Raw genomic sequence first — 12529 nt, 5'->3', positions numbered from 1 at the left:
GCGGGGCTCCGCGGGCTGCCCTGGCCCGCTCCCTCGCTGCACAGATCAGCAACACGAAACAATATTTATGTCTCACGGTTTACGCGTTCTCACGTCACGGGTGGGAAGGGCCGGGCCTTCAAACGTCACTTGCAAAGTGGAACAGTTTTTCCAGTCTCAAAAAACGCTTACAGGTCTGAAAATGCAAAGCAAGTCCGGTGGCGAGGGGGGCTGGGGGGCCGACTAGGCAGCAGGCCGTGGGACGCCGGCGCAAGCAGACGGGGCGCGGGCTGGCGGGAGCAGGCGCCAGTTCACGCGTCGCTGGACAGTCACCCGCCTCGCGGGTCGTCAGCGCTGCCAAGTCAGAACGGCGACGCAGCGCCGGGCGCGCGAGACGGTGGAATGGGAAGTCTGTCTTAGTGCACTTTCACCCCCACATCCCAATTCCTAGACGCTCAGAGAAAGGGCAAGATTTGGGGAATGACGCAAACACCCGAGAAGAAGCTGAGCACACAGCAAGCACAAACGTCCTTACAAGTCCTCCTCTTTGGCCTCTCGCCTGCTTCTCCATACAGTAACAGTGGCCGTGCCGCAGCAATCTCAGAGCGGGGGCCGCTCCGGCACCCCTGCTCCTCATTTCTTACCTCTTATTTATTACAGGCATCATTTGCCACTTGAACTAGAAAGGATGGATGCCCCAGAACTTAAGACAGTCGCATTCAGTAATAACTATGGGAGCAATCTCTCTTTGATAACTATTCTCTCGTGCTTCAGTTCAACATAGAGAAGTCAGCCATACTAGCACTCAGTTGCCAGCCCTGGGCTGAGCAGCGTTTCTATGAAGTGGCCTGTCAGTACACAAGATGCCCTTGGCGCACAAGTGTGACAGATCTGCGCAGCAGCTGATTATTCTGCTGGACAATTTCTGCTGGACTAAAAGAATCTGAACTACAAAAGGTCACAAGGGCAGTATCTAAAGGGTTTGGTTGAAAGCTACACCTATGGGCAAAAAATAAAAATAAAAAAGGCCAAGGAGCTCTTGGCACTAGGTAACTGTATTATTGAGCACTGCTAAAATCATCATTGAAATATTCTGTTCCATGAGTAGATGCATCTGTTAGTTTTAGGAATCAACTCCACTAACTGATTTTGGCCTTGGAAAAGAATGCAACTGTGGCAAATCCAGACAGCAACGTTTGTTACACTTCACAACACTGATTCATTTAACCTATAAGGTGCAAATCTACCCTGCCCTCTTCCCAACTTCAGACTAACAAAACTAACTACCTCCGTTTACTGAGCTCACAATACCATTTTCATATAAATACAGTAGAAATTTGCCTTCAAATGGCTCATTGTTCTGTACACTAAACTCTTGAGTAATGCACCTATCGGATAACTTGTCATTGTTCCAGTTTCCTCCCCCATTTCCCTGGGGTCAAGTACTGATAATTGGGTACTACTGGATAGTTTGTCACTGTTTGCATTTCTCTTGGAGAGGTCAATTAGCCAGTATTTACTGTACTCAACTAATAATTAAGTTCAAGGCTGTGTGCACATTCAGAAACAGCATGGCTTATATACACACAGAAACAGCAAAACAACTAGAGGAATCCTTCCATATACACTACAAACCCCAACACCACTGTAAACAATCATCCTACGCTGCTTTCTGTATTAAAACACAAGTTTTCTTATCTCCAAGTGCATTGCAAGATTATAGTCATACAAAGACTAACTTTTCTTGTTCTTCCTAGAAAGCCTACTTATAACCAAGTCATGAAATAAGAGAAACGGCATTCTCACTCTGAAACATTTATTTTCAGCTTAAACGCAGAAGCTGTTATTTTCTTTTTTTGCTACTGTTAGAAATGAGAGTCAATGGGTTTATCATCTGCATTGGCTCAAACTTTGATATTTACTCTGTGGTGCCCTCTTGTGATCCTGCAGCAGAAATTTCAGCTATTTGGCAATGCCCACCCCTTTCAAACAGCAAAGAAATCCACTCAGGTACAGCACATATCTTTGGGACTGCAATATCACTGCAGGTTTTAGTAATATGGGTTTGCCTCAAACCCCCATGCTCTCCATCCCAACTAAAGGATACTGAAGTGAAAGCTAATTGAACGATTTCTGGAGAGATCTCAGCTCTGGGCCTGTTTGCTTTTTGCACTGAGGTCTAACAGTACATCCAAATCCTCATGAGGCTGGAATGCAAATACGTACCCTCTGCATGACAAGAAAGATCGGCACATTAGATTTCTGCATTATGCCACCGTTTCAATTCTGCAAGAAATCTGAAAGGCATTAGAAAATAAGGTTTATAAAGATGGTCTCCTTTACACAAAGGGTTCCTTCCCTTACCTCATGCTGTCACAATTCTTTTCCCATTTTACCAAACCATAAGCAAAAGAGACAGCAAACAAGGTGGTAAGCACAATCAGAAAACAGAGCAGCCTAAGGAGGCATGCTCTGAAAATTCATTGGCCTGGATGCTGTCAAGCTTAAATCTAGGATTCCAGTTGGCAGTCTGCAGGAGTGATAGATGTTGGGTGTTGCAGGATGCAGCATATCCACTGCAGCACTAGCCTGGCAGCAAGACACAAATAGCAGACTACCTCAGCTCTGTTTCAAACTAATGCTGGCTCTGAGCCAACGTTTCCTCTAAAAGGGATTGAAAAGAAACCCTTTAAGATACAAATATGCCCCTTCTATAAAAATAAAAACATGAGACGATGTTGAGAAATGTGTAAAAGGATTATAATAAAGAATAATATAGAACAAGAAAACCCACAAAATATTTAAAACATTAAGAGAAAGAGAGGAAACAAAAATAAGTTTCAAAAGCAGAATCCAAAACTAGATGCTGTTAGGAAAAAGGGAGAAGAATACTGGAAAAGATGAGAAATTAAATGAGGTTAATGCAGGAAAATCACCAAAGGAGAAAACAGAATGAAAATCAAAAGTAGGATTCGTGCTTATTTGTTTTCCTCTCTGAATTACATTATGTGCTTAGATCTCTTTCCATCTCTTTAGCATTACAGTATTTGGTTCAAATAAGGTTTTCTTTTTTGTCTGAACTGCAAGAAAACCAACGTAGGGCTCTGCTAAGAACTTCTGCCCTGCCAAAATTCGCATGGATTGAAAACAACTTTTGTCAGTGTTTTACGCTATAACAAAAGTCCTGTATTCCAAACAAGCTGTACTATGGATCAAATTCCTGTGCTATCATGAACATGCAGATATTAAACACTGGAAATAATTGCAAAACATAAGCCACAAATATATAGCCGGGGTGTATCACGGCACATGTCTGAAAATTGAGTAAATACCACTGTAGGTATGGTTTCAAATGCTCCAGTCACTATTATCTCTCAAACTCTCTCAAGAATTCACTTTTTTAACTTATAAATTTTCCACAAATGACTGTTGCGCAATTATTCATTAACTTGAAAAACTCTCCTTTAGTGTTTTGGAAATATAGCAGAAAAAAGCCTGAAGCATCTTTCTCTCTAAAAAACTTAATTTTGAGTTAATAAACTAATAACGTTCAGAATTAACAAGTACACCTTGTAAGCATGAGAAATTTTAAAACTCAGGTTGGGTGCTCAACCATAACTCTGCCTCCTGGTTTGCATATTAAAGCCTTTAGTTATGAGATCTGCATCACAAACTTAGCTCTAAAATTTTGTAACTGTCAAGTGTTTAACTTTGCACTCTATTTTTTCATTATTTTGTGCTACTGGAGACCTGGAACCATATTTTCAGCTGTGCCCATTTTATGTCCTGTAACACAGTTCACAAACATCTGTAAGGTTCACTACATGTAAACCCTTTGTTTGTCTGACTATCAATCCTTGCAACTAAACCATTAAAATCCCCTATGAATAAAAACAGCTTTCAAGCTGCCAGGGAGAAATTTCTATAAAGAAATGTTCTGCTGGTTCTGACAATATTGATGGATAGCAGATGAACCAGCTAAAATTCACTGCTTTCCTGGATGAAGTTCTTATAGCCTGTCCAGCTTCAGAGCACACACGAGCCACAGGCCCCCAGCTCCCATGGCCGTGTGGGCTGTGGGCTCCCTGGCTCCAGCTGTGCAACCCTGCCCCAGCAGTGTGGACAGGAAGCTGAATCTGGCAGAGGGCATGGGAGCCTGCAGCCTCTGGCCAGCTGCAGCAACAGCAGCAGGAGGGGAAACAAGGGGAGGAGTGGTGTGGAGGTAGGAGCCCATGGGCTGACTTAACCCTGCATGAGCCACATGCACAGTCTGCCAGTTGGCTAGCCCTGCCCCACTTCAACAGTGCAGAATTAAGTATAGTATCTCCAACCCCTCCCCCTCCACCCCCCCCGGGCACCATCAGGCCCCCTGCCTGAAAATATGGGTCTCTCTCCAGTTCTCCTAGTTTAAAAAAACGTTTGAGCCTAGAATTAAGCCTTGTGCCCTGGACCTTCACTATAGTGTTTTTAAACGACTGCCATTTGGAGGGCAAGAACTGCAACACAGCACTCAGGATACACAGTAGTCACTCCGTATTGCTATTTTAATGCCTCTACTATAACTTAAGTAACCGTTTCCACACTGAACAGAGAAGGCTACTTTGTCACTACTAACAAGCCACTGGTATTGGACACAACCTAACTGCTCAGTTAGACGGTCTACTGGACTGACAACCTTCCACATATCTTCATTTTCCAAGATTCCTGTAAACCCAGTTGTACCCACAGGTAGTCCTTCACAGATTTTAACTCCATCTTCCTTGAATCCCTTTCTGGCTGCCATCCCACACTGCCAGTGCTCATTCCCCATCCTCACACTCCCCTTTTTTTATATTCCGATATTTTCAAAGATAGAGTCCTTCTTGCAAACGCAGAGAGGTCCTGCCTCAGAATGGGCAATCAACCATCCTTGCACAGCCCTCGTGCACTCCTATTCACTGACTATTTGAAACAGAGAGTCCCTGTGCAACTGATAAGGAAATGTCTCGTTACTGTGCCAACTATGTGGGCACTAATGGACTTCTCATACATGCTGCCTACAAACTCATCAGGGGAGATCATCAGCAAATAGGAAGAGTCCTGTTCTCCCCAGCACCACCTGGGGTGACAAGGAACAATAGTAATAAGCTGATGGAGAATAGGTTTAGAGATCAGGAGGCAATATTTTACAGTTAGGGTGGCCAGAATCTGGAATCAACTTCCTAAGGAAGTGATCCTCACCCCTACCTTGGGTAAATTAAAAAAGAGGTTAGATGATCACCTGTCTGGGGTCTTGTGAACCTAGCATTCATCCCTGCCTGTGGCAGGGGGTCAGGCGAGATGATCTGTTCAGGTCCCTCCTGACCCTAGCTACCATTAAACTATATAGCATGCTTTTAAGCCCCATCATGTTCTCTTCTGCCCACCCCTGTAACCTGTCTAGGTTTGATTGAAGCCTATTCCTCCCTTCTAGCGTGCCCACTTCCACCCACAACTTAGTGTCGACTGCAAATTTGAACTAAGTGCTTTTTACCCCCTCGTTCAAGTCGCTGATGAAGATATTGAACAGTGCAGGCCCAAGGACCGAGCCCTGGGGGACCCCACTGCCCACATCTCTCCAGGTCGAATAAGACCCGTCCACCACCACTCTCTGGGTGCGGCCCTCCAGCCAGTTAGTGACCCATATGACTGTGTAGGCATCGACACCACAGTCTCCTAGTTTTTTTAATGAGAACGGGGTGAGAGACCGTGTCGAAGGCCTTCCTAAAGTCCAGAAAGACTACGTCCACTGCTACCCCTGCGTCTAAGGATTTTGTAACCTGGTCATAGAAGGCCACCAGGTTGGTCGGACAGGACCTGCCTCTAATGAACCCATGTTGGTTGCCCCTAAGCATAATCTCCCCTGCCAGCCCCTTGCGGACATGTGCCAGGATAACTCTCTCAAAAAACTTACCCAGGGTTGAGGTGAGACTAACTGGCCTATAGTTTCCTGGGTCCTCCTTCCTCCCTTTTTTGAAAATGGGAATCACATTGGCCCTTTTCCAGTCCTCTGGCACCACACCAGAGCACCACGAGTGCTCGTAAAGCTGTGCCAGGGCTTCTGCAATGACCTCTGCTAATCCCCTCAGCGCTCTGGGGTGGAGATCGTCAGGACCTGGTGATTTAAATACATCCAGTCCCTCCAGACGTTCCCTGACTAGATCCTAAGTCAAAAAAGGCTCCAATGTGAGGAACAAAGAGCAATGTATGCAGGTCTAATTATTTTGACTGGAATTGTGCAATTCTTGTGGTATTAACCAACGAGTAATGATGCCTTCAGAAACTGTACACAAAGCCTCTCTGGGTGCCCACTTAATATTCCTGAAGAATTAAACTTTAGCCCTGAAACATCGACACAGCTGGAGGTGGGACAGGGTATGTTTAAGCCACGGGAGATTCTAAGACAGTGATTCTTAATTAGGGTGCAGACTACCCTGGGGTGCTCCAAAATTTTTTCTGAAGGGTGCCCCAAGGTGTGAGGAGATAAGAAGGTATGAGGAGATAAATGCAGGCTTCTCCCTGCCTGACTGCTCCCCTGCCCCCACAGCCCAGCCCTTCTGGAAGGAGGTAAGCATTGGAATAAATATAAGAGCTCAGGGATTCTCAACCCCTGGAGGTCCCCTTTTTAATAAGTGTACCCCAGGGAAGGGGGTGGCAAGCAGGGGAGTCTGTGCAGCCCTGCTTTCACTCTGGCCCTGCTCCTGCGAGGCAGCAGCGGGGGGTGGAAGCGCTTCATCCCTGCCTGCCCCAACATGCCCCCTGGGACCTTTCAAAGTACCCCCAGGGGTACGCGTACCCCCGGTTGACAACCCCTGTACTAGTTCTTAAAAGAGGGTGCTGGCTCACGCACAAGTTACAGACAGTTTCCTCAAATCAAACAAAGGGTACCTCAAGTCCAGAAAAGTTGAGAGCCACTTCTCTAAAGGATCATCACTGGGTTCCAGCTCTCAAACAGGGGAAGCTAGAAAGAGGATGTACACCCTGTGAAATGCCTAGAGACCCTGAGCTAAGGGTGATGCCAGGACTATTTGGATTCCAGAGACTTCATGCTCCCCAAAATCAATGGCCTGAGACCCAACACAGCAGCCTGGTGAAGGTCCATGAGCAAGAGTTCAATGAGAGCTATGTCACCCAGTCTCAGGGCTGAAGCTGTTAGGCTCACCTATACAGGCAGCGCACCCAGAGGCTCGCTGGAAAGGATCACTCAGATTAAAAAATCAGGGCAGCAAACTCCGTGTAAGTCTGTGAGAAAGGTTTAACAGAACCGTCAATATCACCTAATGTTATATAGCTTAGAAGTAACAAATGTACATGAGATAGGAATCCCCTAAGCAAAGTTTTGCTAAATATACTTCCACTTTAAAGACCAAACGTTTAATTGATTGGTTTGCTACCCCAGGGATTCCCAAAGTTAGGTAGGAAAGCCAAGCAAGAACGCAGACTGGGAAGTCAGACAAAAGGGACCTCCATCTACCAAAACATTCACTTGGTCACTTAATAAATGCCACTTCTGCACCCCTGAAACAGGCCTACAGTGCCCCCAACCCCCTAGTTCACATAAATCAGTCAGTGCACAATCCCCAGCACACAGATCCCCAGGCTCTGGGGACTCCAAAATCCCACGTATGTCACTACTGCAAACCACCACTTTTGTAAATCTGCACTGAACAGCAGCCTGTGCTGAGACTGTAGACTGGGTGCTACAGTAAAACTTAGGTCCTACTGTGCTGCTACCAGGCAGCTGGAAAACCCCAGCCCAAGGATAATACCCACCTCATGTGGTGCTGGCATACATGGCTCTGTGTAGAGGGAAGGACAGGGTAAGCGAGCATTATGGCTGGACTGCACAGTGCGGCACCCTGTCTTTTGTAAGCCAGTGGCGAGGCAGAAGCACTTAGTCCAGCTTTTCACTGTTCTAACTTGCACCAGGAGCTGGCTCAATACAATTAGCCTCATGACTGGGGACACAGAAAAATTACTCTGAATCACCTCTGCCTCCTCCCCAGCCTCATGTTACTGGGCAGGAACTTGGGGATATTTGAGGATCCAGTGCTGTAACTTCTGTCACAACCAATTAAAATACTGCTCAAAAGACAATGTCTCGCTGGGGAAACAGTGTGTCAAACTGTACTTAACATACAGTTGTACATCTTCAAAGCTCAGCAGCATCTCACAGGTGTGCAAGAATGTGGTCTGAACGTGGCATCTCATTTAGCTTTTGTTGATCTCTGTGTGAGTTACTAGGATCAGCAATAGCCTTAACTAGTTACTTATATGAAGGACATAATTTTGTAGTGGCATATATATTTATCTCTAAAGTTCAATTAATAGTTTTCATAGTAGCTTGTTTCTGTTTGGCATACCAAGCCATTAACTAGGACACAATAGTGAATTGTTAAAGTATTTACAATTTATTTAAAAAATAGCAATAATACCTGTAAAATGCAAGAATGAAAGAAATAAAAAGCGATAGTAGCAGGAGAGAGAGGGAACACTGTAAAAGGGATAAGCAGGGAAAGAAATTAAGAGTCAGGCATAAGCAGCACTAGTAATGGGATTACAGGAACCAGAAAAAGAGAGAGAGAGAGAGAGAGAGAGAGAGAGAGAAAAAATGGTACAAAAATAAAGAAGGTGCAAGAGAAAAAAGAATAAAGGGCAATAGAAAAGAAAATTACTGGGTGAAAAACAAAAAGCATCAAGGGCAGTCTAGTCTATTTAATATAATTTAACAGGTGATCCCCCCCCCCTCAGATTTCTCTAACCTAGTAGTTCTAAAAAGTTACCACACTTACAAAAAGCAAAACTATTATGAACCAATGATACCATTTTTGTTTCATTCTTCCTGTGCCTCTGCTTCCTACCCGTGTCATGGAAACCTACCTTACAGGAGAGCTGGGAGGAAAAATAAATACATACAAATTAAAATCAGTGCAACTTCTGTCCTAAGGGACATTTCAGAAGTGCCCACCTGTATCTTTAGGTATCCACCTACCTGTTATTTAGAAAGCAGCTGTTAACTTATGTAAAACTTTTTTATTCTGATTAAGATGATCACTTAAAGTACTGTATCACTGACACAAAGATGTAGCTGTACCTATAAAGTATCACACAATTGTGCTAAGATGTTACAGCAACAGATAAGAAGTTAGGTCTTACCATCTGCCAGGTGGACACTGAGGAATCCTAGTGAGAACATATTTAACTTCTGCATTTCTTCTATTAATTAATATATTTGGTTATACTCTTTAATTTCCATGGTTCTAAATAAAGGCACTGAATTCAAATTTCCAATATTGATAACTGTGCAGCTGTTTTCTGTAACACAAGCCTCAGGCTGCAAAACCACTTACTGACTTGTGTTGCGATTTACAAACCGCTCGCTAAGGAAGCTCCAAAAAGGCCTTTAGCTAGTACTGCAACATGGCGTCCTTTGAGATACCTCAGTTCTACAGTAGAGCATTTCTGACTCTTTATTTTCTCTGGTGCTGATTCAGTAGGCCTTACCGAAGTAAGAAGTATGTTATTACTAGAGGTATGGAAAGACTCTCTTACCAGAAGAGACTAAAAAGATTGGAACTACTCTCATTTAGAAAAGAGATGAAGTGACATGTACAAAAGAATTAACGGTGTAGCAAAAGCAAGCCTAGCACTCTGCATGGTTTCCCATCATTCAGGAGGAAAGAGACATTTGTTGATTTTAAAAAAGCAATTAAAACTAATAAAAGTAAGCATTTTTGCTTCTTTACATTGAACATAATTAACCTATACCAGGGGTTTTCAACCTTTTTTAAGAAGTGTGCCCCTTCTGGTGGCAGCAGCTGGTGGAAAGGCTTTCATACAGCAGCCGCTGCCACCACCCACCACCCTGCGCTGCCACCACCATCCCCTGCTTTCTCACGGCCAGGTGCACAAGCGTCTCCACGGGCTGCTGATGGGCCTCGCACCCAGGCAATCGCATGCCACCCGTCAGCAGCCCACAAAGCCACATGTGCGATCGGCCATGGGTAAGTGGCACATGGCGGCAGCGTGGGGTGGTGGGTAGCGGTGTGGGGTAGTGGATGACGGCAGCAGCCGCCACGTGCGAGCTCCCCCCTCCCTGCATGTGGCAGAGGGGCGTTGCTGCCCTTGCCCCTGCCCCAGCCCTGCTTCTGGGAGGTGGCGGCACAGGGTGGTGGCGCTCCATCCCCGCCCACTCATGCATACCCCTAGGGCCTTTCCAAATACCCTGAAGGGTATGTGTACCCCCAGTTGACAACCCCTGACCTATAGAACTGACCTTCACATTGTACCCATAGGTATAACAGTCAAAATCTCCTTGCAGTTAAGTCCATTACAAGTAAAATTTTAGAGCAACCAAAATATTTCTAAGCCCCAGCTGCTTGTCTCAGTAAACGTTGTCAAATCCATCTGATTAAATTAAAATAATTATAACAAAAAAGCATTACAGCAAGCACCATTTCCAGTCCTTGTATTAGTCCCTCATTACAGTGAACAAAAGAAATAGCTGAAGGTACCTGTAACACCAAAATTTCATAAACATGCAGAAATGTTGTCCACATAGGCAAGGTGCAGCTGAAGCCTTTTCACTGCTTCTGTTTTCCATTTCCCCCCTCAGCCATGATGGCAGGGTTCAGGAAGTAATGTGGAGCACAGACAGGTTTGTCAGCCAAAAAGAGGTACTAGGTCACAAGTAAGCGTACCTGTATGGACAAATGAGAAATCAACCATGAAGTACGAGCAGGCACGGACTTACCTGGCATCAGCTGCTCCACAGGAACTTTGTTTGCCCACTCTTACCCTGAAGTAAGCGAAAACTAAACCAGATCAACTCAGCCCTGGTCCATTCAGCTGTTTGCCTCTTAAAAAAAAAAAAAAAAGTGTGATGTCTTAAAATGTATAGTACAGCAGAACAAACTAGGCACTCTCCCTCCCCCAGCTGCATTAAATAGAATACAGATAAGATGTAATGCTTCTTGCCACAGAGCATGAAGTGACCACTAACTGATGGGATATAGGAGGAAATTTTTTGTAAAGGAAGAGTATTCTGGAATTGACCGTGTATGGCAGGGATGTCACATTCACTGGGTCCCCTGGGCTGGATCCTGACTACCAAGAGCCTCACAGGCTGCTGCAGCAGTGGGCAAGGGTTAATCCAGTCACTGCTTGCTCCACTCCCTCTAGGCTTGTAGACCAGGTGAAATGGCTTCAGGATCCGTGGTACCACCTACTACACCATTAGACACCAGTCTAGCTAGTGCACATGGCTCTCCTGCCTGAAAGGAAAATTGTGCATCTGAGTGTGCATGACTTCCTAAATGCTGTAAGCTTACAAGAAGCAGGAGTATACATGGAAAATACCTGCAAAAAAACCCCACAGAAAATCTCAAAGCACAAACCACCAACTCAAGTGTGCTGAAGTTGCTAACTTGAGAAAATGTCAATGAAAAATTTGGGAAGGTGGATTTTTTTTCCTCAAAAATCTTGCCCCAGAATCCACCGTCCTCTTGCACAAAGCAGACGAGCCCCCTACTTGCCTTTATTATGTTCAAGGTGTGTAGAAACTTGCCAACTCACCCTCTCTAGTCAGTCTCTCTGTCCCACTCACTGGTCTCATAAACAAACTGGAAACATGTGGGGATGCGCAGAACATATCCAGAAATGATTTGTAGTTGGCCGAGTAACTTCAAGTACAGAGTAGCTATAAGTGGAGCGAGGTCAGAATGGCAGGGGGTTTCAAGCGGGGTGCCACAGAGGCCTGTTTGGGTGCAGTGCTATTCACTTCTATTAAAGACCTGAATGCAAAAAAGCAAGCACTTGCTGATCAAGCTTACAAACGACAAAACCTGGAAGACCTTGATAACTTGGAGAACTGAGTGTATGACAACAAAATGCACTTCAGCAGATGAAAGCAAGATGCTACACCAAGGCAGAAAAAGGCAAATGAATTAACAGAGCAGGAAGATGACTGCCCAGGCAGCCGCGGTGCTAAGGCGGGGTGGTCCGTGGGTGGCTGGTGGATCACAGCAGCAGTACCAGCCAGTAACACCGTACAGTCAGCATAACAGACCCGGTTCGGACCCCGCATCACAGGGATGCAGCGGGCAAGACACAGGAGGGGACCATGCCGCTCTACTCAGTTCTGGGCCCCGCAGATTCAGACTGTGGACAAACTGGAGAGGATCCCAGAGCAAGCAGAGATGATAAAGGCACTGAGGAAAGGCTGGGAGAACTAGTCGTGTTTAGCTGGGTGAAAAAGGAGCTGGAGCTGGGAGGGGGACATGATAGCAGGGTTCAAATATTTGAAAAGCTGCCTTAAAGAAGAAACGATAACAATTTTTCAACTTTGCCAAAGAGGGTTTAAACTACAGCAAACCACTTAAATCCAGGAAAAAGCATTCTTTCCATCAGAGCAGTGGCACAAGCTGCAGCGCGCTCTTGCCAGTGCTCAGGGCAAGCCCTTCCCCAGCAGGACCCTACGAAGGGCAGGGAAGCAGCCCCACAGCCCCGGCCCCGGGCCCGGGCTGAGCCTGCC

General features: G+C 45.4%; 1 protein-coding gene across 1 annotated transcript in view; it reads right to left on the bottom strand.

The window, feature by feature from the left end:
- Nucleotides 1-12481, bottom strand: part of GARNL3 (GTPase activating Rap/RanGAP domain like 3) — a 75620-nt gene extending 63139 nt beyond the window's left edge. Inside the window, exons 1-2 of the mRNA XM_025194637.1 lie at nt 10795-12481; nt 10512-10697 (exon numbers count right to left, since the gene is read on the bottom strand). Coding sequence (XP_025050422.1) covers nt 10512-10556 — 45 coding nt within the window. The 5' untranslated portion in view covers nt 10557-10697; nt 10795-12481. The remainder of the gene's footprint in view (nt 1-10511; nt 10698-10794) is intronic.
- Nucleotides 12482-12529: the final 48 nt, after the last annotated feature.

This window comes from Alligator sinensis, unplaced genomic scaffold, assembly GCF_000455745.1.
Source record: "Alligator sinensis unplaced genomic scaffold, ASM45574v1 scaffold611_2, whole genome shotgun sequence".
Classification (NCBI taxonomy): domain Eukaryota; kingdom Metazoa; phylum Chordata; order Crocodylia; family Alligatoridae; genus Alligator; species Alligator sinensis.
Note: the sequence above shows the minus strand (reverse complement) of the source record. Positions and strands in the feature narration are given on the sequence as shown.